Below are 24,715 nucleotides of genomic sequence, written 5' to 3' on the forward strand. Positions count from 1 at the left end.
TGAGCCAGGGCAGTTAAAGTGGTCTCAAATTGGATTATTTCTGCAGTGTTTTTTGGATCACTTTTACTGGAGGAATGAGATAGAGAAAAGAAATGGAGTATGTTGGGGGGGGGCATTATATACCTTCCCACCACTCCATTGGTTGCAAGACACTCTTACTGGAGTAATGAGGTAGACAAAAATTAACTGGCTGGAGACGATTAATTTTTTTTATGTGTCCCAACACTTTTTTGTTAATTTAGTGCCAGATCAGGGCCACGGCAACTATGTGCCGCAGCCCCAATCTGGCCTTTTTGTGCCACGGAAAGGGCACCATAGTCGCTGGTGGCACAGCTTTTCAGCACTCCTTTAGTGCTGTGTCATTTTGAAGACTGCAGAGAGAAGGTCTCTCAAGTTGTCCTCTTCAGGGAAGGGACATTCTAGGTCTGCCACTGCTGGATGCAGCCTTTTATATTTTCAGACAGAAGAAAACGGTAAATTACACTTAGTCCCAAGCTCTAAATGCACAGAGAAATCTAAAGTGAGGCAAATCTAATTATACCCCCCTCCAGTCCAGTTGTACTCCATCTAAAGACTTACAAAATAAAGACTAAGCAAATAACATCATGTCCAGCTTTTTCTATACGCCATACGACCTTTACTGATCAAATCTGATCAAAATTTCCAGAGCATTCAAGAGCTTGCCCCTCTTTTGTAACAGTTTGGTCAATCCTAAATAAAAGTATTAGTCTGTAGCTTTCCTACTAAAGTTTCTTACAAAGATAAACTTTGTTGTTGTTGTGTATCTTTGATCCAAAACACACTGCAGAAATAATCCAGTTTGAGACTGCTTTAACTGCCCTGGCTCAGTGTTAGGGAATCCTGAGAATTATAGTTTATTGTGACACTAGAGCTGTCTGATAGAAAAGCCTAAATGTCTCTACAGTTCCCAGAATTCCCTAGCCAGGGCAGTTAGTGGATTTTTTCCTGTCATTTCTGATTTATGGTGACCAAAGCAAACTTATCATGGCATCTTCTTAGCAGAATTTGTTCAGAGGGCATTTGCTATTACCTTGCTCGAGGCTGAGAGAATGTGATTACACAGTTGCAGAGGGAAACAGGGGAAGAAGGGGTTGCAAAATTGTTTAACAGTGGGTGGAATTATAAATTCATGATCTGGACATCAAACCAACAGTGTCTTATCGAAGAGACACAGATTGAGGCACAGAATCAACTGAAAGTATTTAGTTCCTTTTTTATAAATTTGTCTCTATGTTTATTTCTGACATCATCTGAAATGAGCTATTTGCTAAATTAAAAAAAAAAAAGAATGGATACCACTTTGAAGGCACTGGATCCTATCTGATCTTGGATGCTAAGCAGGGTCAGGCTTGATTAGTACTTGAATGAGGGAGTGCTAAGTAATACCAGATGCTTTAGTCTATATATATTTCAGAGGAAGGAACTGGCAAAACCACCTGAGTATTCCTGACCTAAGAAAACCCTGTGGAATTCATGGGATTGCCATAACTCCACAGCCAACATGAAGGCATGCACACATAAACATATGTCAGCATGGTGTAGTGGTTTGAGTGTTGGAATATGACTCTGGAGACCTGAGTCAGTTCCCAACTTGGCCTTGAAACTCATTGGGTGACTTTGGGCAAGTCCTATGTTCTCAGCCTCAGGGGAATGTAATGGCAAGCCTCCTCCAAACAAATCTTTTTTTATTCTTTTATCAGAAAAAAAGCAAAAAAGAAGAAAATTATGTGTACATATATACAAAAGTCTTGTTGACACTTGTTATCTACTCCATATAATATAATATTATAGTAAATACATTAAAAATAAACCTTCCATCTTCACTTCCATCATAGCATCTTTGAGATTTTTATTTATAAACCAATATAATCGTATTTTGAGTAAAACATACATTTTCTGTTTCATATCTATTATATCTTATATATTTTTCTACAAGAGTACTTTTTACCCTTCGTAAGTCTTTCCATTTCCCCCTCCCTCTTGGCACAAATCTTGTCAAGAAACCCATTAATAAGGTTTGCCTTAGGGTCACCATAAGCTTGAAAAGGACTTGCAGGCACACAAGAGCAACAAACATCTAAACACAGACACAGAAACCACTTTGAAATAAAAAAAAAAGCAGCCACTTCATTACAGTATGGCATGCATGCCACCAAGTAATTAAACATTTATTGTCTCCTCAACTCTTTTGTTATTCAGAATGCAGCCTCAACAGTAATATTTTAGGAACAGCTTGGGAAGTTTCATTGTGCAAGGAAAAGTGCCCCTTAGTATGTTCTTTACCAATGCAGAAAAGATTGTAATGTGAATGCAAATGTGAAAGATACCAGTAAAATGTTAATGAAGAGAGATCTTTTAGCACCTTTGAGATTAAGTGAAAAAAAGAAGTTGGCAGCATAAGCTTTCCTAGACTTAAATCTACTTCCTCAGACGCTGCAGTGCCAACTTCTTTCAGTGAGTCTCAGAGGTGCTACAAGATCTCTCTACATACTGATTCTAGAGACTGACACAGTTACACCTTTTAATCCTATCAGTAAAACTGGGCTATTTAGCTGTAATTTAGCATAACCTCCTAGGGGATAGGCCTCATTCCCTTTCCTCTGAGAAAGCCATGAAAGGCCCAGGCATCTCCCTAAGAGAACTACCATCTAACTACAATTCCTAAAGTCCAATGCAGAAAGCCATTAGATTAACAAATAATATGTATGGGGCAAATCTATTCCTTTGTAGTAGATAAAAAGCCGACAAAATCTGGTAACGATTCTGCTTTTCATTAAGCCTGCAGTATTTGTCTGTAGCCTTTCATGGCAAAATACATTAATTAGATGGTGATGTGGCTTGTGCTAACTAACCTCTAAAAGGCTTCATCGAATGGTCCCATTTGGTAATCCAGTCCTCAGTTTTGAAAAAGGTCACACAGCCTTGAGAAGGGACTGATAGCAAGTCCCATGCTCATCTGTACAGCAGGCAGGATTAAATACGGAGCAAAGATGAGAAATTCCTTTAATACAATTTATTTTTATTTGTTTGTTTGTTAATTTCATTTTTATGCCGCCTTTCTCCCAAAAGAGGATCCAAGGTGGCTCACACACAAGAGAAAAACATTTTAAAAACTTTACAGTAAGAATTTAAAAAGTTAACAGACAAAACCAGTTAAGAATTTAAAAACAGTTAAAAATAAAATTGAACAGGAAGATTGTCAGTGCTGCTACATCAAACCTTGCAGAGTATAGAAAGAAAAGCACTTACACTGTCTTGTTGTTGTGTGTCTTGAAGTCATTTCCAATTTATGGCGACTCTAAGGTGACCCTATGATGAGGTTTTCTTAGCAAGATTTGTTCAAAGGGGATTTTTGCCATTGCCTTCCCCTAAGGCTGAGAGAGTGTGACTTGCTCACAGTCACCCAGTGAGTTTCATGGCTGAGTGGGAATCAAAATATCAAATCCTGATCTGCAGAGTTGTACTTCAACACTCAAACCACTACACCACACTTGTACCTCCATTTCATCTTTAAATTAGTTTACAATGTGGAATTAGACTAGGACTATTCAGCTTTATCTGTGTTCTGCCCATGTATTTACCAGTCGTGCAAGAAGAAATAATTCAGCAAGTGGAGGTTTTCTTATGTTATCTCCATTGTGACAGAAACCTTTATTAATGTTCAGCAATTTTTATTTTTGCTTCTACCATAGTAAATGTAGCCCTGCTGCTAAAAAAACAGAAACAGAGGATGTGTGTATCAGCACTTTTGGTGTTATCTTTCTGTCATTACACATAAAATTAGCGATCCTCTGACTCTGGACAAATTATTCCTTTTCCTTTCATGTGACATCCAACACATAAATAACTTGGCAAAAACTAAAAGCCCTTTAGTGTCTGTGCAGAAGGATCCCTGAGGGCATTCTAAAATCCTATAAGACTAAAAACAGCATTTAATTTCTTGTTTATATAATAATTCAATAATTTCCCAGGTTCAACAACATCACTGCTGTGAAGACTATAAATTTTGTCTTGTTGTTGGCAGTGTCCAGTGCTGCTTGAATTGTGGCTGGCTCTCTTTTTGTGCTTCATAAATATAAGGGGGGGGGGGGATATTGTAACATCTTAAGTATAGACTGAAATCATTGTTTTGGATGCAGAATCCAGAATCCCACAGGACAGGGACAATATTTTTATCCAGGTTGGCTGATTTAAACTAAATGATTAAAACAACAACAACACCACACTCCTTTAAAAAGTTATTTATTTTACAGTTTGGCTATCATTACTATTTTTCAGCCATCTTGCAAGACTGTTTGAAATTAAATGTGTTTTAAAAAATATTAATAGTTTATTGGCAGTTATTCATTGCTAGACCAATATCCAGTGTCAGTTGCCTCAGTTAATCCCTTTCTTTTATGAGAAATGCCATTCATAAACACATTTTCAATTAATATAAATTCAATCAAAACAACTTATTTTAAAAGAGCCCTTTTTAAAGAACAATGTTTATTTATATGCTAAGTCACGGGAACCCTAAGGCTAGTAACAGCCAAAATCCACAAAACAGTGATACCTTAATTGGACCAATCAAAATGCACAATAGATATGTTGCAAGCTTTCAAAGCTCCACTTGCAACATGTATACTGTGCACTTTGGTTGGTCCAATAAAGGTATCACTGCTTTGTGGATTTTGGACATTATTGTACTTTGCTATATGACCAATATGGTTACCCCTAACTTAAATATATGTATACATATAGAAGAATGGATAGATAGATTTAAATTAAATACAGATATATTTAAGCTAGTGGCTATAACATCTGAACTGCACTTTGCTACTTAATTTTCAGATTTAGTCTTATATTGGTGTAGTCTTATACTCATATATATATATATATATATATATATATATAATTTATATTTAATTTATATATGTACTTTAAATATGTATTTATATAATTTATAATTATATTTAATTAACTAATTAATAATTTATATATAATAGTATATAATATATATTTGATATAATTAATTAATATTTACTATATAAAGTAATTTATATATAATTCACAAAGCTTTATTGAAAGATATAAACCATATAAAATCTAATAACTTTGGATTGTTAATGTTAGAAAGCATTGTAACAATAGTTGATCAAACTTTCTAATACATGAAATAATATTACACCATATTAATATAATAAGCAGGATGAATTTTCTTAAAAATTGAAACAGTATTATAAAAAGTGTGGTGGAATCTCCCTCCCTGGAGGTCTTTAAGCAGAGGCTGGATGGCCATCTGTCAATGGGTATCCTTTGATTGAGAGTTCCTGCATGGCAGAATGGGGTTGGACTGGATGCCCCTTGTGCTCTCTTCCAGCTCTATGACTCTATGATTCTAGGGGGGGAGCCCCAAACGATTTAAAACAACAACAAAAAGCCCTGGGATTTTGGCATGGTTTTTAAAAACCTGCCCCCATCTTTAATGTTATTTCATTTATATGGGTCAATTATAACTCTAATATAATTCACAAGGTTCTGAGTCCTTCAAATTCTCTAATCAACCATGATTCACATTTTTTGGTAGAAGTTTAGTTAGACCTGGAAGAAGAATAATCTTCTTGTTGTTGCCTTGTTGAGTGCCTTCAGTTCATTTCTGACTTATCGACCTAGCACAGGTTCCTTGGCAAGTTTCTTAGAAGGGGTTTGCCATGGCTATCCTCAGGGGCTGGAGAGTGTGACTTGCCCAAGGTCACCAGTGGAATTGAACCCTGGTCTCCAGAGTGGCTCAAGGCACTACAACCCACGTCTCACTAATAATGTTTACTTAGGACTTTTTTTAAGAGGCAGCGTGGTGCAATGGTTTGAGTGTTGGACTATCCCTCTGGAGATACCTCCCCTGCTCAGCCATGTAAACCCACTGGGTGACCTTGGGCAAGTCACACTCTCTCCAGCCTCAGAGGAGGGCCATGGCAAACCCTCTCTGAAGAACTTGCCAAGAATTCTTAGACTGTAAGCCTGGGGCAGGGAACTGTCAACTAAAGATTGTATGTATAGGCTGTGTAAATTTACAGGCTTTATAAATAAAGGTTATAATATAATAATAAGAATAAGAAAACCCCATTATAGCTTCTCTGCCCTAGGAGACTACATATACATACACACACACAGTTGTAGAAATATATAATTTCTCACAAAAAACAACAGGGGACTTTTTTCAAAAGGCATTTATTTCACCTTTTCTGCAGCAACAACAAAAAGGGACTTTTACAAAATTTATTGATATATAAATATATTATATTTACTTATTTCATTTTTTCTACTATGACAAAAAGGGATTTTTACAAAACTTGTGTGTATTTAGTTTCTACAAAAGCAACAACAGGGGACTTTTCCCCCAATGCATTTATTTATATTTACCTGTTTCATTTTTTGTACAACAACAAAAGGGACATTTTACCACCACATTTAATTATAATTCTGTTTATTCCTTTCTACAGGAACAAGGCCAGCAGCCAGGGATTCTCCCCCCACAAATGTCTTTATTTATTTAATTTCAATGCCTCTTTCCCCAGAAAACTCCCTCAGTTTCCTTAGAGAAGCTACACTATTGTGGTGGTGGTTTTTTGAGTGAATTGTGTTTGTGTTTCTTAAATTAACTGCTCCAGACATTAAAGAGATTAGGCGGTAATGGTGATGATGATGCTACTCCATCAAGGCTGGCTATAACTCTTGGGACAAAAGGGGCGGAAAGCACCCTGGAAAACTATCTCTCGCTTGTTTGCCCCTCAGGGGGCCATGATCCCCAGGAAAATGCCTGGCACTTCACAGCCCATCTCCTGCCATCAAGGCCTCTGGGTCACGTCCCATTGCAACACACTCCCCCATTGCAAGGCCCGTCTGGAGGACCTTAGGGGAGGAGGAGGAGGAGGAGGAGGAGCCCCTATAAAAAAGCAGCCCTCCACTCTGAGAGTCCACTCTCACTTCTTGGCAGCCAGAGCTGCGGAAAGAACTACAAGCCCCAGGAGGCGCCGCGGAGGGAGAAGCCTGCCCGCGCCTGCGCACTCGGAAGCCGGTAAGGTGCCTTTTTTTTTTTTGAGGCGCGGGCGGCTGGTGCCTTTTTTTCGCCAAGAGGGATTCATCGGAGCGCTTTGCAAAAGGAGGCGGCGGCGGATGGCCTCCTCGCCTCCCCTCCGTTGCAATACTCCTCCTTCCCCTCAACCTGGGCCAGAAGCCAGTGAAGGGGGCCCTGTCAATGCTACTGTCATTAAGCATTCTTGTTATTAATGTTAAGGGGGGGGGGATGTGGACTTGCTTTCTCCCATGCGCTCCCCTCTCCTCCTCCTCTGGGCGCCAGTGTTTTCCAGCCGCATCAGCCCCAGGGCGCCAGGATCCCCCAGCCTGTCTTTCCTTGTGCTTGTAATTTTCCCCAGGTTTATTGCAGAGGCTCCTGCATTTTTCAGGGGAAAGGGATGTGAAGGAGGGAGCAGGTTTCGCCAGACACAGCCCTCCTTTGCTAGGTCTGCCCTACATTCCCGCTTTCTGCCCGAGAGGGATTGCAAAGCGCCCTCCATTTTAGGCAGGGATAGGAAGAGGGTTGCCAGGCACGGACTCCTCCCAGCCCGCAGGAGGGATTCCGAAATGTCCTCCATTTGGGACATGACCAGGGTGACCAGGCACGTCCTCCTTTTCCTGGACGGCTCCTCCTTTTTCCCAGCCTTCTGTCCAAGAGAGATTCCCAAACGTCCTCCATTTTAGGCAGGGCTAGGAACAAGGCGGCCAGGCACGTCCTCCTTTTCCTGGACGCGTCTCCTTTTTCCCAGCCTTCTGTCCAAGAGAGATCCCAACGTCCTCCATTTTAGGCAGGGCTAGGAACAGGCGGCCAGGCACGTCCTCCTTTTCCTGGACGCGTCCTCCTTTTTCCAGCCTTCTGTCCAAGAGAGATTCCCAAACGTCCTCCATTTTAGGCAGGGCTAGGAACAAGGCGGCCAGGCACGTCCTCCTTTTCCAGGACGCGTCCTCCTTTTTTCCAGCCTTCTGTCCAAGGAGATTCCCAAACGTCCTCCATTTTAGGCAGGGCTAGGAACAAGGGGCCAGGCACGTCCTCCTTTTCCGGACGCGTCCTCCCTTTTCCCAGCCTTCTGTCCAAGGAGATTCCCAAACGTCCTCCATTTTAGGCAGGGCTAGGAACAAGGCGGCCAGGCACGTCCTCCTTTTCCAGGACGGTCCTCCTTTTTCCAGGCTTCGTCCCAAGAGAGATTCCCAAACGTCCTCCATTTTAGGCAGGGCTAGGAACAGGGCGGCCAGGCACGTCCTCCTTTTCCAGCCTTCTGTCCAAAAGGGATTCCAAAACGTCCTACATTTTGGGCAGGACTCAGAAGCATTTATTTTATCATCATCATGATTATTGTTGTTATTCTTTTATTTGTATCCCGCCTTCCTCTCCCAGTATAGGGACTCCAGGCGGCATGGAAATCTAAAACAGTTAAACAGTATAAAATACTATAAGTGTGTGTGTGTTGTAAATATCTTTTTGTATGTGTGTTTTGTGTTGTTTTAGTTTTTTTTGGTCATGCCCCTCCATTTTCCTCGAGTGTCCTCCATTTTCAGTGCCTTGTCCTCTGGCCGCCAGAGGCCTGAGGGTTTTATATGCATTTGTTCTTTTAAATGGTCAGCAGCTTAGAGCCTCAGTTTTGAGGGGGGGAAGAGGATGTCAACAATAGGGACGATGATGACGGATGATGATGATGATGATGTAGTAATATGTTGTGGGTGCCTTCAATCGTTTCCTAAGACAAAGACCCTCGTGGGGTTTTCTTGGCAAGACTTGTTCAGAAGAGCTTTGCCTTTGCGGTCCTCTGGGCTGGAGAGTGTGACTTGCCCAAGGCTGGCTATGGGTTTTCTGGCTGGTCTCCCGGGTCCAAACCAGACATCTTTGGCTCCCTAATCATATATACTGTGTTTGTGGGAAATAACCTCGGGCGAGTCACACTCTTTCAGCCTCAGAGGATGGCACTGGCAACTCTCTGAAGAAACTTGCCAGAGGGACTCATAAGTCTGAGGCACACAACAAAACAGCAAAATCTCCTTAAATGCGTGCATGTTTTTGTTTGTTTGTTGTTGGGACTTGTATGCCGCCTTCTTCCTCCCACCAATGGGAGTGAGTCCAGGCGGCTTGGATAAGTAGGTGTGGGCCCGAGGCCACAGAGGGATGGATCTCTGGAAAAGTCAGAAAGCCCCAGTGGTTGGGACCCTTTCCTCTCTTTTTATTTCCAGTGATTCTCAGTATATTCCTCAATTTTTTCTCTTGACTTATTCCCTGCTGAATATATTCTTTTATATTCTTCAAATATCTTTTATCTTTCCTTTCATCATCATACACATCTCCCTGTTTTATCCTTGATTGTACCAGCATATCCGTCTCTTTCCAACATTTGGATTTTTATTGCTAATGCAAAAACTCCCTCCGCAAATATAGCACATTTTCCGGACCTCATCTGTTTCTATTTTCTCTAATTCCTTTCTTTTTATTTGTTATTCTCTCTCTCTCTCTCTCTATATATTATTATTACTCCTACCCTTTATATACCATAATCATTGTCTAATTTTTAAATTTCCATTTCTAATTTTTTTTTTTCTTGCAGTCGCCTCTTTAAATGTTTCCCTAATACAATCCCTCTTGCAACCATTTCCCTAGTATAGCCCATAACACAGCTTGAAAAACCTCCCTATTATTGTATCCCATATATTGGCCATTCTTTCTCAATTTTACTCACTATGTCTTTACAATTGAGTATTCTGGTGTCCAACTTCTATCTTTTTGCTTCTCTATAATAGTTTTAACTATAAAATCCATATTGACTAAAGCATGGTCTGTAACTTTTATCTCTTCTATTCTTGTATTTTAATACCTTTGGACAATATTGTAGATTCAAAAATAAAAATATATTCTAGAATAATTTTTATGAGCTGCTGAATAATAACTATATTTATTTTTATCCCCTTTAATCAGCTTTTATCTTGTCTATTCATTATCTTATTCGGGGCTGCAGAGGCACAGTCCAACACTCCAACCACTATGCCATGATGGCTGCTTTATCTGTATGCAAAGTCAGGATTGTATGCAGGTTAAGTGCACCTAAGCCTTTGCAGGTCAGTGATGGGGTTAGGTGTGTTTAACCTGATGTAAGATTATTTTATTATAAACTATTGTTTGTTGTATGCCTTCAACTTTATTGTTTTATCTGTACTGTTTAAATTTTGTTTGCTGCCTTGAACCCCCACAGCAGGAGAAAGATGGGATATAGCATTTTGATTGGGGTTCCTGCATTGGCAGGGGTTGGACTGGATGGCCCTTGTGGTCTCTTCCAACTCTACGATTATATGATTCCTAGATAAATAATAAAAAATAACAATTCAAATTGTTTACAACTCGTATGTGTTATGTGCCTTCAAGTTGTTTCCAATTTACGGGGACCCTAAGGCAAAACCTGTCATGGTTGTTTCTTGGCAAGTTTCTTCAGAGGGGGGTTATCATTGCCATCCTCTGAGGCTGAGAGATTGTGACTTGCCCAAAATCACCCAGTGGGTTACATGGCTGAGCTGGGATTTGAACCCTGGTCTCCACAATCTTAGTCTAGCAAACAACAGTGCTATGCTGGCTCTCTTATAAACTATTAAAGTATTTTTTCTTGAGCCAAGCAGAAAGAGTCCTGTTGACTTATTGCTTTTAAACAGAGTCCCTCTTTTGCCCCGCACTGCCGCAGTCTGGGGAGTGAAGGATGAAACAAAAGCTGAAACGATGAAATGGAAAGCCTCATGCACACACATACACACACTGAAGGAGCCTCCAAGTTTTGCCCTCAGCTTATCCACAGGTCATGGCAAAATCCGTAATTTTGGCCCCCAAACCTGCCTTTGATTTACTCATGAGGCAGACGTATAGTTGAGTATACAGTATATGGTATATTCCATCAGTCTCAGGGCAGCATGCCATAGCCTCTGTCAGGCATTTTGTCAAGCTTTGTGGCACAATTATAAACATATTTACTGGAAAGCAAGTGTAGCACAGTCGTTTAAGCATGGGTCTGTGACTGGAGACCAGGACTCAAATCCCTGCTTGGCCATGGTAGCCCAATGGGTGACACTGGACAAGTCACACACACTTGGCTTCAGAAGAAAAGGGAAAAAAGCCCTTTAAACAATCTTGCAAAGAAAACCAATTAAACTAATTGGGGATGTGCATCAGCACCATAGAAATACTGTAATGCAGTTTTACACCACTTTAAGTGCCATACCTTCATCCTGTGGAATTCTGGGATTTGTAGTTTTACAAGTCTTTCACTTTCTCTACCAAAGAGTGCTGGTGCTTCACAAATTGACAAATCCCAGGATTCTGTAGGATGGTGCTATGACAGTTGAAAGTGGTGCCAAAATGCAGTATTTCTACAGTGCAGGTGCACCCTTGCAGGCACACAAGTGGAATTTTGTAGGGAAAAAAGCCTCCCCATTAATTTATTATTATTATTATTATTATTATTATTATTATTAATGGGATTTATATCCCGTCTTTCTCCCAAAATGGGTTTCAAGGCTGCTAGAGTGTCTGATCTGGTTTATTAATTTTCTTTTCTCCTACCACCCTCTTTTTTTTCCTTTAGTGCTACCAACTTACCAAGACTGTTGGGTTTTGATTGAAAATCAAGGATGGAAAACGAGTGGTGGCAAGATGAACTTGCAGCTGAAATCCATGAAACTTTGAGGGAGAAGGTTAGAGTTAAATTATCTGCCTCCACTTTAACCTGTTCCATTTTTCCTTTACCATATTTTCTACTGGGTGGTTGGTTGTTGTAGGCCACATCCACATTGCAGAAATAATTGGTTTGATACCATTTTACCTGCCATGGCTCAGTGCTATAGAATTCTTGGAACTGCAGTTTTGCTGTAGTGCCACAACAATTCCCAGAATTCCCTAGCAGTGAGCCATGGCAGTTAAAGTGGTATCAAACCGGATAATTTCTGCAGTATGGATGCAGTTGTAGTCAGAGTTCCTAAGATTGCAGTCTCTTAGTAAATATGCTTAGACTTGCTTAGGCAAGAAGAAGGATGCCTATGACAGTTTTCCTCCTTATGTGTGTGTTGAATGCCTTCAAGTCATTTCTGACTTATCGCAATCCCTTCATTGGGGTTTTCTTGGCAAGAGTTGTCCAGAAGAGGTTTGCCATTGCCTTCCCCTGAAGCTGAGAGAGTGTGACTTGCCCAAGGCCACCCAGTGGGTTTCAGAAGAAATTTGTATGTAAATACATTCTGGAATTGATTAAATATTCTGTCAAGTCATTTTTACCTTAATAGTACTGTATTAAAAAAACATCAGTACAAAAATATTTGATGCAGAGTGTGAAGGTGGCTCTTGGATCTCACAGTCAGCATTTGTAGAGTTCATTCCTGTTGGATGATATGATGTCTGGCACTTTTGCAATTTATGTGTAAACGTAAGATCCTTCAAATGTAGTTCATTTTATTATACAACCCAATTCCATCCTTAAAATGGAATGCTTTGGCTTTAAAACCTCCATCAGGAGATAGCTAAGGTCAAATTAATGTTTTTGCCTTTTAAACCAAGACTGTATGGTGCCATCTAATTGTTATGTTCCGTTGTGAGTGGACTTGCTGTCCAGATAAGTGTGTTTGCCTGAGGAAATTAGTCCTCTTCACCACTGTATAAATATTTATACAGCAGACTTTTATTCAAGAGGTCTTGTCTTGCCAGTTTTTAGGAGGTACTTCATGTACTGCTTGGCTTCTGCCTTGTTCAGGAACTTGGTCCCTTTAAAAAAAAAAAAGAAACCAAAAACTGTTGGATCTATAGGTGGACTTTAAATTTCAAGAGTGGACAGCAGACAATCTTGGTGCCAGTATGTTATATAACATTTTGTTGTTGTTGTTTGTGCCTTCAAGTTATTTCTGACTTAGGGCAACCCTATCAAAAGGTTTTCTTGGCATGATTTGCCATTACAGTACTTTCCCTTGAGGCTGAGAGTGTGACTTGCCCAAGGTCACTCAGTGGTTTCATGGCCAAGCTGGCAATTGGACCATGGTCTCCAGAGTCTTAGTCCAAAGATTTCATCCAAAGGGAATAATTTTCAATGAGAGCCTGATCAAATTTATTTGGTCCAGTTGCTAAGGAGCCAGCATGGTGTAGTGGTTTGAAAACTGAACTATGACTCTGAAGCAGGGCCAGATCTAGGTATTTGGCCACCCTAGGTGAGAAATATTTTGGCACCCCATGTCACCCCTCAAAGTAAAGCGGGTGGGTGGCGAGAGGAAAGGGGGCTGTTGACCTTAATTCAAGGCACATGCGGAAGGCGGATGATGTACCATGTGATCGTACCACAGACACGGGGGGGCACATTTATGTTTTGGCCATTGTACAAAGAAACCGTCATATGGTAGCTTGCTTTTACATCACTTGCTGTAATGAGTTTTTACTTTAATATTGTTTAATTAGGCAAAAAATTATACAAAAAAGCCACCAAGCCACCTCTAAATTTTTTCACCCTAGGCGGCTGCCTACTTTGCCTATATGAATGAGCCGGCCCTGCTCTGAAGGCTAGGTTTGAATCCAGGCTCTGCAGTAGAACTCCACTGGGTGATCCTGGGCAAGTACTGTAACACTCTCTCGGCCTCAGAGGATGGCAATGGCAAACCCTCTCTGAAGAAACCTGCTAAGAAAATCCTGTGTTAGGGTTACCATAAGTCAGAAACTACTTGAAGTTAGACAACAACAACAAGGGACTTTTCTGCTAAGTACTAGTCAGACTAGAATTCTGGTCTGGATATTTTGTATTTTCTGCCTTGAGTGACACACCTTCTCTTCTCCTCCTTTGTCTCCCCATAGGAGCTGGCACTGCCCCCATACAAGTCCCTTTCACCACTAATTTGGATGCGGCGCTATTTTGCCGACTTCTTGTCCCTCCTCAGCAAGCGCTATGAACTCTGTCCCTTAACCCGGCACCTTGCTGTTTACTTGCTAGATCTCTTTATGGACTGCTATGATGTTAATGCCATACAACTATATGCCATCTCAGTTGTTTGCCTCCTCCTTGCAAGTAAGTAAATATACATTATCTTTGATAGAGAGGCAGGATACAAATAAAAATTTCATTATTATTTTATTAAATGGTGCAGTTTTGCAATTTTTTTTTAATTGAAGGGAAGGGGGTTGTCTGGCTATTGTATGCATTATACAGGCTAACAGCAACGTTGCCCATCATCTGTAATACAGATTACTGATTTCAATGTTTTACCCTTAATATAATGGACTACTGCTTTCAAGTGTCAACAATCTCGAGTTGAACATCTTGTGAGAATGTGCTCAGCTTCTGCTTGTACAGGGAAAGTTCCTAAATTTACAGTGTTCTAGTTTAAGGGGTTGTTCAGTACTCCTGTTAGAATATTGTAGGTTCAGTGTCATGCCATTTAGCCTTTTAGATGTTGATGAACTGTAAGTCCCATCAGACCTGGTCAGCATAGCCAATGGTAAGGAATTCTTGGAGCTGCAGTTCAACATCTGGAAAACCTCACAATCCCTACTTTTTAGATAGTGTCTGTTCTTGACTGCTTCATGTTTGTGCTGTTTGTCTACTTGTGTGCACTGTCTAAAGATGTTGAAGATGTAGAATTAATCTGCTGTTAAGAGTAAGCACTATTAGTTTTTGGAGAGTTCTCATACTGTGTGTGTGTACATGACAACATTTCTTAGGCAAGCTGTTGATCTAAGTAGTCATAATGGTTTGAGGGGTTGGTAGAATCAAGGTGACGGATTTAGAAGGGAGATAAGAAGTACTTCCAATAAAACAACAGATGCCACGGTAGCTATTTATCATGCCATGTCTCCAGTCCCTCTGCAGTCTATTATTTGTTCTTGTATTCTGCTCTCACAAAAAAAAAAAAGGCTTACCTGCCTTTTACTTTACATTCTGCAAGGCTAGGGAGATGTTGATAGTAAAACAGAAAGAGCTAGTTAAACTGGAAGAAAAATCTGGAATCTGGACCAGGATTATGGAGATCTATAAACCTAGATTATTCTTCACTAATATGGCACACTCCCAGATGTGTTGGACTGTAACTCCCATACCTTGCTGTCAGTTGGATGTATTTGGGATTGTAAAGCACAGCTCAGATGGGATCAGATTTGGAATTCTAGTCTTAACTGTTGAACATCTTCTGCTGGGCAGTTAATTCATATAATTTATTTCATTTCCTTGGCTTCAGCCCATTTCATCAAATCAATGAAGTGCTGGCTGGGTTGTTAGAGGATTATACACATACTAGTAAGTGTGAGATGTAACCTTTGTGGTGAGAAGAAATTGACATGCACATACAAACAGTGATCATTAGCCTAACAATGATCATTAATAGACAGTAGCTGGGTTGTGACACAGGCATCATTGCACAGACTTACTGGTTAACATATGTAGTGACCATTTTGAATAGACTGACCTCTAGTGAAGGGCTGTGTGAAGAAAGGAGAGATCACTGTTCCACTCACTAAAAGAGACTGCCTGCCTTTGTTGCAATGTTCCCTTTCCTTCCCCAACCTAACCAATCATCTTAATACCCACCCACCCCCAAAAAACAGGGCTCTAGTCACTAGAGCCCTGTTGGTATAGCTTTGAGGGTATTATAAAAGGAGGTATTCAATGACCAGCAGCAAAATGTGTCCCTACCAACTGGGATGCTGTGCACGGTCAGTGTCTGGTTGTAGTTGTACTCTCAGGAGAATTAAATAGACATAGTCCTGCACCTCCAGCATCTGCTCGTGTGCTGACTAGAAATTCAGGAGAGGTATGTCTGCTCTCTTCTTCTGGCTGTGGAATTACAGCCAGACATTATAATATCCTCTTTTGGGTGTTAAGCAGACACAAGGAGCACTCCACGACTGAAAAACTGACTTCTACACATTGATCCATATTTGGGGGAGTCCTCTGACATAACTGTTGTGTGGGCCACCTGCCAAATCCCTGAGAATTACTCTTAAGACTAGTGGTTTTAGTAACATGATGAATTCTTCCTGCATCTCTTCTTTACAGAAACTACAAGTTTCAGTATTCAGTCTCTCAAGACTTTTAAGGAGTTGTTCTCTGTCAGGTTTCAGTTAATTCTTGGCTTTTATTCTGAGTGCTTAGATAAAATAAAAGTTTACTAATCTTAAGAAGAGCTCAGCCTCTTTCTCTCCCTGAATTTCTTACACTAAATTTTTTGTTCAGGTAAACATAGATTTACAGCAGGATGTGTTGTTGAAAGTTCTTTGTATGAATGAAAATGCTAATATGTTCCACCATATACTTCTATGTCCTACAACAAGTATCAGTAGATGGTCTGTAGTCAAACAAATACTCCATTTGTAATTCAGGATTATGGCAAACAGATGGTTTTAGCATTCTCAGTCTTTGGTGAACATAGATGATGATAGTGGTAAGCAAGTAAAGTGTTTGCATGCACCCATGTTTGTGTGTCATGATTTTTAAGAAGGAATTATTCCTGGAGTTTGAGGGGGATGATGATGTTTCAAACTCAAGACAAAAAAAATCATTATAATACTTTCCCCTTTCAACAGGCAAATTTGAAGAGAGGGGAGACAAAGTGCCTATGTTGGAAGAACTGAACGAACTTTCTCACAGGCTTGGCCTTGGTGTGATACTAACAAAGAAAGAGCTGCTGAAAATGGAACTGTTGCTCCTGAAAACAATCAACTGGAATCTGTGTCTGCCAACGCCAGCACACTTCATTGATTACTACCTCCATGTCTCTGTTACTGCTGCTGACCGACACAATGGCTGCCGAATCACATCCAAGGCTGAAGCCAGATATTACATAGAAAATTACGCTCATTACTTTTTGGAAGTCTCACTGCAAGGTAACATGCTCTTGTCACATTAACAGCATGTATTGACAATCAGGGAGTAAGAGGGGGACATTAGTCCTAATAAAAATACCACTGAAGAGTCTATCACACTTTAGAAATTTCATCATGTCTCAAGAGATACAGTATGCAAGGGGATCTTGTAGCACATTTGATACTAGTCTCAACTGTGCTACAAGATCTCTTTGTATACTGTTATTTCAGACTAACACAGTGATGTTTCAGAAATACAACAAAGGCCCGATACAAATGGGCATGAAGTGCTGTGCTGGCACCAAATTTGGGGTTAGTGACCGCGCAGCAACCGCATGTTCCCTAAACCTAACACAGTGCAGCGCATTAACAATGGCGGCGCCCCATGTACACGGGTGCTATCATTGTTCCGTAAGCACTGCGTGGCGTCTGCACATCACTGTGCAGCGCTTACATAACAAGTGAGCCAATGGTGCACTCATTACGTTGGCCCTGCGGTGCAAAAAGAACCCAGTTTTTCCAGGTTCTTTTTTTTCTGTAGGGAAGCCGCGCAGTTTGGCGGCTTCAGCATACCTCTGGAGGAAATTAGGCTGCCGGCAGGCCACCCTATTCTGGCGGTCTGTCCCGCGCCTAAAACATCATTAAGCAAAAGTGATGATGAAGTCCCTGTTCTCCAAGGTCTTTTCTTAAGACTAGATATACCCTGGACCAAGCTAATTCATGTTCCTGGTGTGAGAATTTGACCTACAGGAGATAGATCCAGTGAAATCAGTGGAATTTAACTAGCCATGACTAGGGCTGCATCTACACTGCAGATTTAATGCAGTTTGACACTACTTTAACTGCCATGGCCCAATGCTATGGAATTCTGGAATTTGTAGCTCTTGACAGCCTTCTGGTGCTATAACAAACTACAAATCCAAAGATTCCTTAGGATGAAGCTATGACAGTTAAAGCGGTGTCGTATCAGTGGGCTATCCAAAGTATGATTAAATCTAATTCTAACTTGTTTTGTTACCTCTTGAAGTTAAAGCAAGCTTGGGAGACACTAAAAGATTCCTTTGTTTTCTGAGCCTTTGCAACACATGAAACCAGGATATGTATTAGCTTGTTTGTAAATTGAAGCAGTACTGCAGAAATGAGTGTGTGTGTGTGTGTGTGTGTGTGTTTGAAATGAAGTGTAACTGAGTTTGTTTGGATTCGCCTGGAAATGTGTTTATGACTGTTTCCTTAAACCTGCTAAGGTCTAGCATCCAACAACACTGGCATATAGAGCTCCTTTCTGAACCTATATTATTGTCCAATAAGTTTGCATTTTGTGACTACAGTAGTTGTGATACTTGAAGGAAATACTGACCTAAGTTAATTTGTTCTCTCCAGGGTGAGAGCTGTTATTTTGACATCACTTTACTGCTAGAAAATTGGGCCTTCTCCCAAACCTAGAGGAAGAGGTTTATCAAAGTTTGTGCTTTAAGGATTTAAGTTCCTTGCTTCCAATCTCATGATTTTTTCTCTCTTCCAGACCATGCTTTCCTCGCTTTCCGGCCTTCTGTGGTTGCTGCTGCTTGTGTGGCAGCCTCACGCATCTGCCTCAAAATCACACCCAGTTGGCCCATACTGCTCCACGTGGTCACACAATATTCTTGGGAATTTATTGCTCCGTGTGTTGATCTCATGCTTGCGTAAGTATTCTGAACAAAAGTAGACAATCTCACTTGCTCTTAATGCAAAGTACATTAAGAGAACTATTCCTGTCTAATAACATGGCACTAAGGGTTGCTTCTAGTGTGACTTGTTTTATTCAAATCTCTCCCCTCTGAACTGGAATAGAACCTTTTAAAAATCTACAACTCCCAAGATTCTGTGTGTGTGTTTAATATGCTGTGGGTCATTGTGATATATTGTTAAATCTTTTGAAAACAACACTTCTTTAAGCCTGGTGTGGAGAACATATAGCCCTTCAGATGTTGGACTGCAATTCCCATGATCCTCCACTATTGGCTGTTCTGAAGGAATTGCAGTGCTTCCAACATTGGCAGAGCCACACATTCCCTACCTGTTTTAAAAGATGTGGACTATCATTTTATTAGTCCTGGAAACAGACCATGAAGCCAAGACATTTGGTGGAAGAATAGGGTGTGTGGACTGTTTCTGTATTTCTCCCTGTGCAGTATGGTTTCATCTCTATGAACAATGCAGAGTCAAGCAAGCAAAAACATTCCAAAGTTTATCTTAGGGTAGGAAACATCTACAAATGTTTTAGACAACAATTCCCATTAGTCCCAGCTAGTATCTCCTATGCATCCCCCAGTGTTTTACATGCACGTCCTAACCCATCTCCACTATCATATACCTCTGTTGTAGTAGTAAAATATGCATGCAAAAAAAAACATTTTACTGTTCCCACAACACAGCTTGGCTTTAGCACCCTTTTGCTTTATTTTTCTTGAACAGAGCCCATGATAAAGACATCAGAGCAGCCAAGAAGGAAAAAGAACAAGCAGTGCTACTTCAGCAGCAGCAACATATGGAAAGCCTTACCTTCCCGATCCCAGCTCAGGTTCTGTTCCAGCCTTTGCCCTGCTATTATCCTCAGGCTCAGCACCAGAATGTTCCCACTCATTTCCAATCTCCAATGCAGGATCTGTTTGCAGTTTACCAAGCATCTTTACAAGCTCCTCGATCGAGTAGCCTTGCCTCAGGAAATAGCACTTCACCACCTTCTGTCTCCACTGCACAGGCCACTGCTGAGATGGTTCCATTTCAAACCACACCCATTCAAGGGCCTACAGTCACTATGCAGGTAGACATCTCGGAGGATCCAGCATACTATCTGTCTTTGGTCCTTGGTAATAGCTTTTTCAGCACTTAGGATTCGAGCACAGCAGGTTGTCTTCAAGATGAGCAAAGTCAGTGAGCAAAGGCCAAAGGAACATGAGAGAAGAAGGCACTATGGCCTGTTACAGATTGCCAAAATAAAGCTGCTTCGGGTCTCTTTGGAGGTATGCTATTTAAATGATGCATGGGTCCTAAGAGTCCGGAGGTCGCACCAAAGCCACACTCCATTCCTAAGCACTGGAGGGCAGATTTGGTACAGCTTCCGGATTCTTAGGATGCATGCTTCATTTAAACAGCATACCTCCAAAGAGACCCAAAGCAGCTTTATTTTGGCAATCTGTAACAGGCCTATGTTTCATATAATGTTGGTGGTACACAAAATGGAATTGCACTTGCCCCTAGAAGAAAGAGAAACTGATTGAACCAAATAAGTCCATTTATAGAAACTGCTTTTAAAACAAGGGTCCCTTTTAAACGTTTTTTTAAATTGTTTGGCAAGATTTAATAGAAAGACAGAAAAGAAATGTAAAAATATATACCTCACAATTTAAAATGCGACTTTTACAGATATAACTTACTGAAATTGATTCCTTTTCCCTTAGCCCCCTGTCACTTATAACACCATAGAAGTGGTGCCAATGAAATACACACATGTGATTTAAAAATATTTATTTGGAAAAGGGAGCTTGGAGAAACATCTTCCATCTGCAATTCTTGCTTTTAGATGCCATCTTTTTCAAACCTCTTATTGATTTGCTGTTCTTAACATGTTAACACTAACACTTCTTCTGTTTTCTTTTCAAACTGTGGAATACTTTCACTGCTTACACAAAGCAAGATGTTAAACTTTAATGCATGCACGGAGAATCATCAGCCACTTTGGCCTTAAAATCTCTAATGAAATTTGATGAGTCATCAGTAGACAAAATGTCACTAGGGCCTATGTTCATAGTATTTTTTTTAAAAAATGCAATTAGAAGTTACCTCTACATATTTAAGATGCCTTAAGTAATTATCGTTTGCTGGGAAAATGTGGTTTACAAGTTGTATCAGGGATTAATGTTTACTTGAACACAAGTCATTTTTAAAAATATAGATATAGGTAATTGCGGTCTTTCAATGTAACATGTTAGATCTTGTAATTGGAATTTGTACTCATAACCAAATTATGGACAAAAATCTACATAGAGGTATTTTAAAAGAAAGAGAGCTTGTGGGTGAAGATGTAAAGTCTTTGAACCACTAATTCTGGAGTAATTTTGCCAATGCCCAGGATGGATGCTGCAGGAATATAACATTATGCTGCAGTTTGGTTTTGGTTTAGTTTTAGCAAGAACATGAAAAGCAAATATCTATTGATAAGTTTTTAAATGTCTTGGTCACTTAAGGGACAAATGATGATTTTCTAATCCCCCCCCCCCCCCGATTTTCTACATCCAAATTTTTGATCTGTCCCCTGCCCCAGTGCAGCTTCCTGTTCTAGGCAAACACATCCTTTAAGAGTAAGCTGCATATGATGGGTTCCCCTTGTTTGCTTGTCACATAAGCCGATACATGGGGAGTCCACTTGCAGGGGATATTTGGGCAGTGATGGGCTTCCCCTCCCACACAAATTACCTCCTGCAAATGCTTCCCCCAGGACATTAATATTTCCATCCCTTCTTGTCTTGACATCTTTGGAAATGAGCCTGGCTGATGTGGTGTGTGTGGTGTGTGTGATCGTTTAGAGTTGAGGAGGGCATTTGCAGAGATGTATTGTGAGAGGAGATGAGTGACTTGCCTAGCCAGTAAATTTTTTTCTGCACTCACAGATTTGGAGGCCTGCCATTTTGCCTTGGATCCTCTTGATTTGCGTGGAGCTTAGTTCCTCAATTCTGTATGTTTAGGGGATCATAGCCTGAGCAGTTTGCTGTGATTAAGCTTCCTATAAGATTTGGGTGGGGTTGTTTAACAAAACTTATTGAAGACTTCTGCTAGAATGTGAAGCACTCACTTGATGTACAACCACTTTTCCTGAGTCCCTGAATGTCAGCACTGTTGGTTTGTGAAAAAGGTTCTCAGGATTGCAATACAGATAATGTGCAATGTTTTTATACTACTTAATTTGGTGTACATGCAAGTATGGGGTGGTAATGGTTGAACCTCACCCCTTTTGCTTTTAACTTATTCGTTTACTTTTAGAGACAGCATTGTTGAAAAAAGGCGTGTTAGGTTGATTTTTAGAATGGGAGAAACCTTCCCTTTTTCACAGGCTGTCGGTTGATTGTGAGTTGATGGTGTCTTTAAAGTGCACTTTTCCAGCTTGGGGCCTCCCAGATGCATTGGCCTTACAAGTACCATCATCTCTAGCATCATCTAAAAGAAGGCTGCTCTAAAATAGATACTTTATTTTGAGACTTTAACCATGTATGTAATCAAACAGAAGGAGGAGCTGTTTTACAGTTTCTTTGTTTCTGTTGTTGTAGATTTTTAATACAATACTTTTTGTGTCAAAAAAATAATGTCTGGAATTGCATTTTACACTCTTTTTAATACTTGTAATAAAACACTTTTAATAAAATCTGATATGTATGAGACTGTGTTTTGAAGTAGGCTTTAATAATCCAAATGTGTACAATTTCACTGGGGAAGCTCTGGCCTTTTGTTATATTCTTGTTGCAAAACCCTGTTAAAAAGTCTTTTTTAAAGTCAACATTTCAAAATGTCAAGGAAGGTTACTCCATAAACAACACAAAACACTACTTTTGTGTGTGTGTGACATGCTGTGTGCACTCTCTTTAAAAAGAGGGAGAAATATACTGAGAAATCCTAATCTATGGTAGACCTTTGCTCTTCACTTGCCTTTTAATCAAGTTCCACCATTCCATCAGCAGTCATTGTGGTGCTTCCCAGTATCTGCAGACAAAACTTGATTGGTAAGGGTGACATTTTGTGGGCACTCAATATTCTTTGGATTACAATTCTAGATATAATACAGTTTGTACAAAAAATTAACTTAGGCCGGTCCCTCCGTGACTCATTTCAGCCTGGTACTCTTTCACTTTTGCAAAGCGGATCTGCAGCTGCAAAACTTCATTTATTTTAAGTCTCAAATGAGTGAGAATTGTGTGGCCCTTCCGATAGTGATGGATTTCAACTCTCAGTATCCCTACACAATTCCTGTCCTCAACTAGAAATATTCACTTTTGTAAAGTTGTGCCTCCTCATACTTTCCTGCATAAAATTATCACTTTGTTAAAAAATTAAATGCTGGTATTTCTGATAATGCCTCTACATTTAGAGCAAGATATCTGCTCCAGAGTAAAATCAAACATTGATTAGTAATGTGTAAACTGAATCAATTATAATTAATTTAATGTGAAGTTGAAGGTTTTCAGCTTTCAGGGCTGGCATTCATCATTTTTTGTTCCTGATGTTTCACCTGGATCTGTGGCTGACATCTTTACTTTTTTACTGAAATATGAAAATGTGTATAGGTATCTGCTAGGAATCTTTGGAGAGGTGAGAGCCACCACGTGTGTGTTAGACCCTTGTCCTTCCAGGCTTATCAAACAGGGACACTGCCTGAGTGGGTAAAAGGGATAGTGCCTCCCTACGACACGGCAGTATTCCAGCTTGCCCAAAGGAGGCAGTTGTGAGGCCGTTGTTGAAAAAGCCTCACAACTGTATTCTGAATCCCATTACAATGGATAATTACCAGCCAGTATCCAGTATCCACCCTACCATTTGTAAGCAAGGTGTTGGAACATGTGGTAGACGCCAGACTATGGGACAGAGACCATTTGGGTTGCCTTGGTGGGTGCACTACACAGGGAACTAGACAGGGTGTGTGTGTCCTTGTTGGTTCTGCTGGATCCCTCAGCGGCTTTTGATAACGCATCAACCATGGTATCCTGGGCTGGCTTGCTGGAATGGAACTAGGAGTCATTGTTTTACAGTGGCTCTGTTCTTTCCTGAAGCAAACCCAAAAGGTGGTGCTGGGGAACTCCCGTTTGACCCCCAGCCATTGGTCTATGGGGTTTTCCAGGGTTCCCCCAGGCTATTGAGCATAGACATGAAATCGCTGGAAGAGGTCTTCTGGAGTTTTGAGGTGCAGTGCCATTTATATGTGAATGACACCCAACTCTACTGCTCTTTTTCACCCCAATTCAAGGAAGCTGCCCTGGTCCTAAACCAGTGTCTGTCATCAGTAATGGACTGAATGAGGACAGAGAAATTGAAACAATCCAGAGAAGAGGTGTTTTGAGTCAGCTGGAAGGCAGATCAGGGAATAGGGATTCAGCCCGTGTTACACAAGGGTCACACTTGTTGAAGTTTGTAGTTTGGAAGTACTCGGACTCAGATTTGTATCAAGGCCCAGGTTTTTGCACATTTCATGCTCGTATGCCAACTGAACCTGTTCCTTGAGATGCTGGATCTGGCCACAATGGTACATGCCTTAGGTACATCCTGTTTGGACTACTGTAACAAACACTATTTGGGGCTGCCTTTGTAGCGTATTTGAAAACTTCAACTGATCCAAAGAGCTGTAGCAAGACTGTTAACTGGGGCAGGTTACAAGGACTATACTATGCTGCTGTTGAAATAGCTCCTCAGGCTGCCAATTTGTTTCCGGGCAAAATTCAAAATGCTGGTAATGACATATAAAGCCCTGTATAACTCAGGTCCAGACTATTTGGCAGACTATTTGCATTTCCCTGTACGAGCTGGCCTGGGCTTTGACATTATCAGGAGAGAACCCTTCTCTCAGTCTCTCCATTGCAAGCACAGTTGGTGGGGACAAGAAAGAGGGCCTTCTCAGTGGCTGCCCCTAGACTCTGGCATTCTCTCCTCAGGGAAGCTAGAATGGCTCCTTCCTTATCCAGCAGCAGGCTAAAAACGTTTTATTCAGACAAACTTAAGTAAAACAAATAAACATGTGTGTGCCATGTAAATGTCATAATACACAAATCCTTTCTGGCTCCCTTGCAATGAACA

At 40.6% G+C, this 24,715-nt stretch overlaps 1 protein-coding gene across 3 annotated transcripts; it reads left to right on the top strand.

The window, feature by feature from the left end:
• Positions 1–9,203: 9,203 nt before the first annotated feature.
• CCNJL (cyclin J like) lies at positions 9,204–19,893 on the top strand. Of its 3 annotated transcripts, none has more exons than XM_042448041.1 (6): positions 9,204–9,244; positions 11,664–11,772; positions 13,901–14,111; positions 16,622–16,921; positions 18,423–18,582; positions 19,355–19,893. In XM_042448041.1, the coding sequence occupies exons 2-6, from the start codon at positions 11,710–11,712 to the stop codon at positions 19,770–19,772; spliced, it is 1,152 nt and encodes a 383-aa protein (XP_042303975.1). In that variant the 5' UTR covers positions 9,204–9,244; positions 11,664–11,709; the 3' UTR covers positions 19,773–19,893. The 3 variants fall into 3 exon arrangements, with proteins under 3 accessions (XP_042303975.1, XP_042303973.1, XP_042303974.1); XM_042448040.1 differs by lacking the exon at positions 9,204–9,244 and adding an exon at positions 10,048–10,155; XM_042448039.1 differs by lacking the exons at positions 9,204–9,244; positions 11,664–11,772 and adding an exon at positions 10,044–10,155.
• The last annotated feature ends 4,822 nt before the right edge of the window (positions 19,894–24,715 follow it).

The sequence above is a fragment of the Sceloporus undulatus genome, chromosome 2 (assembly GCF_019175285.1).
Source record: "Sceloporus undulatus isolate JIND9_A2432 ecotype Alabama chromosome 2, SceUnd_v1.1, whole genome shotgun sequence".
Lineage (NCBI taxonomy): Eukaryota > Metazoa > Chordata > Lepidosauria > Squamata > Phrynosomatidae > Sceloporus > Sceloporus undulatus.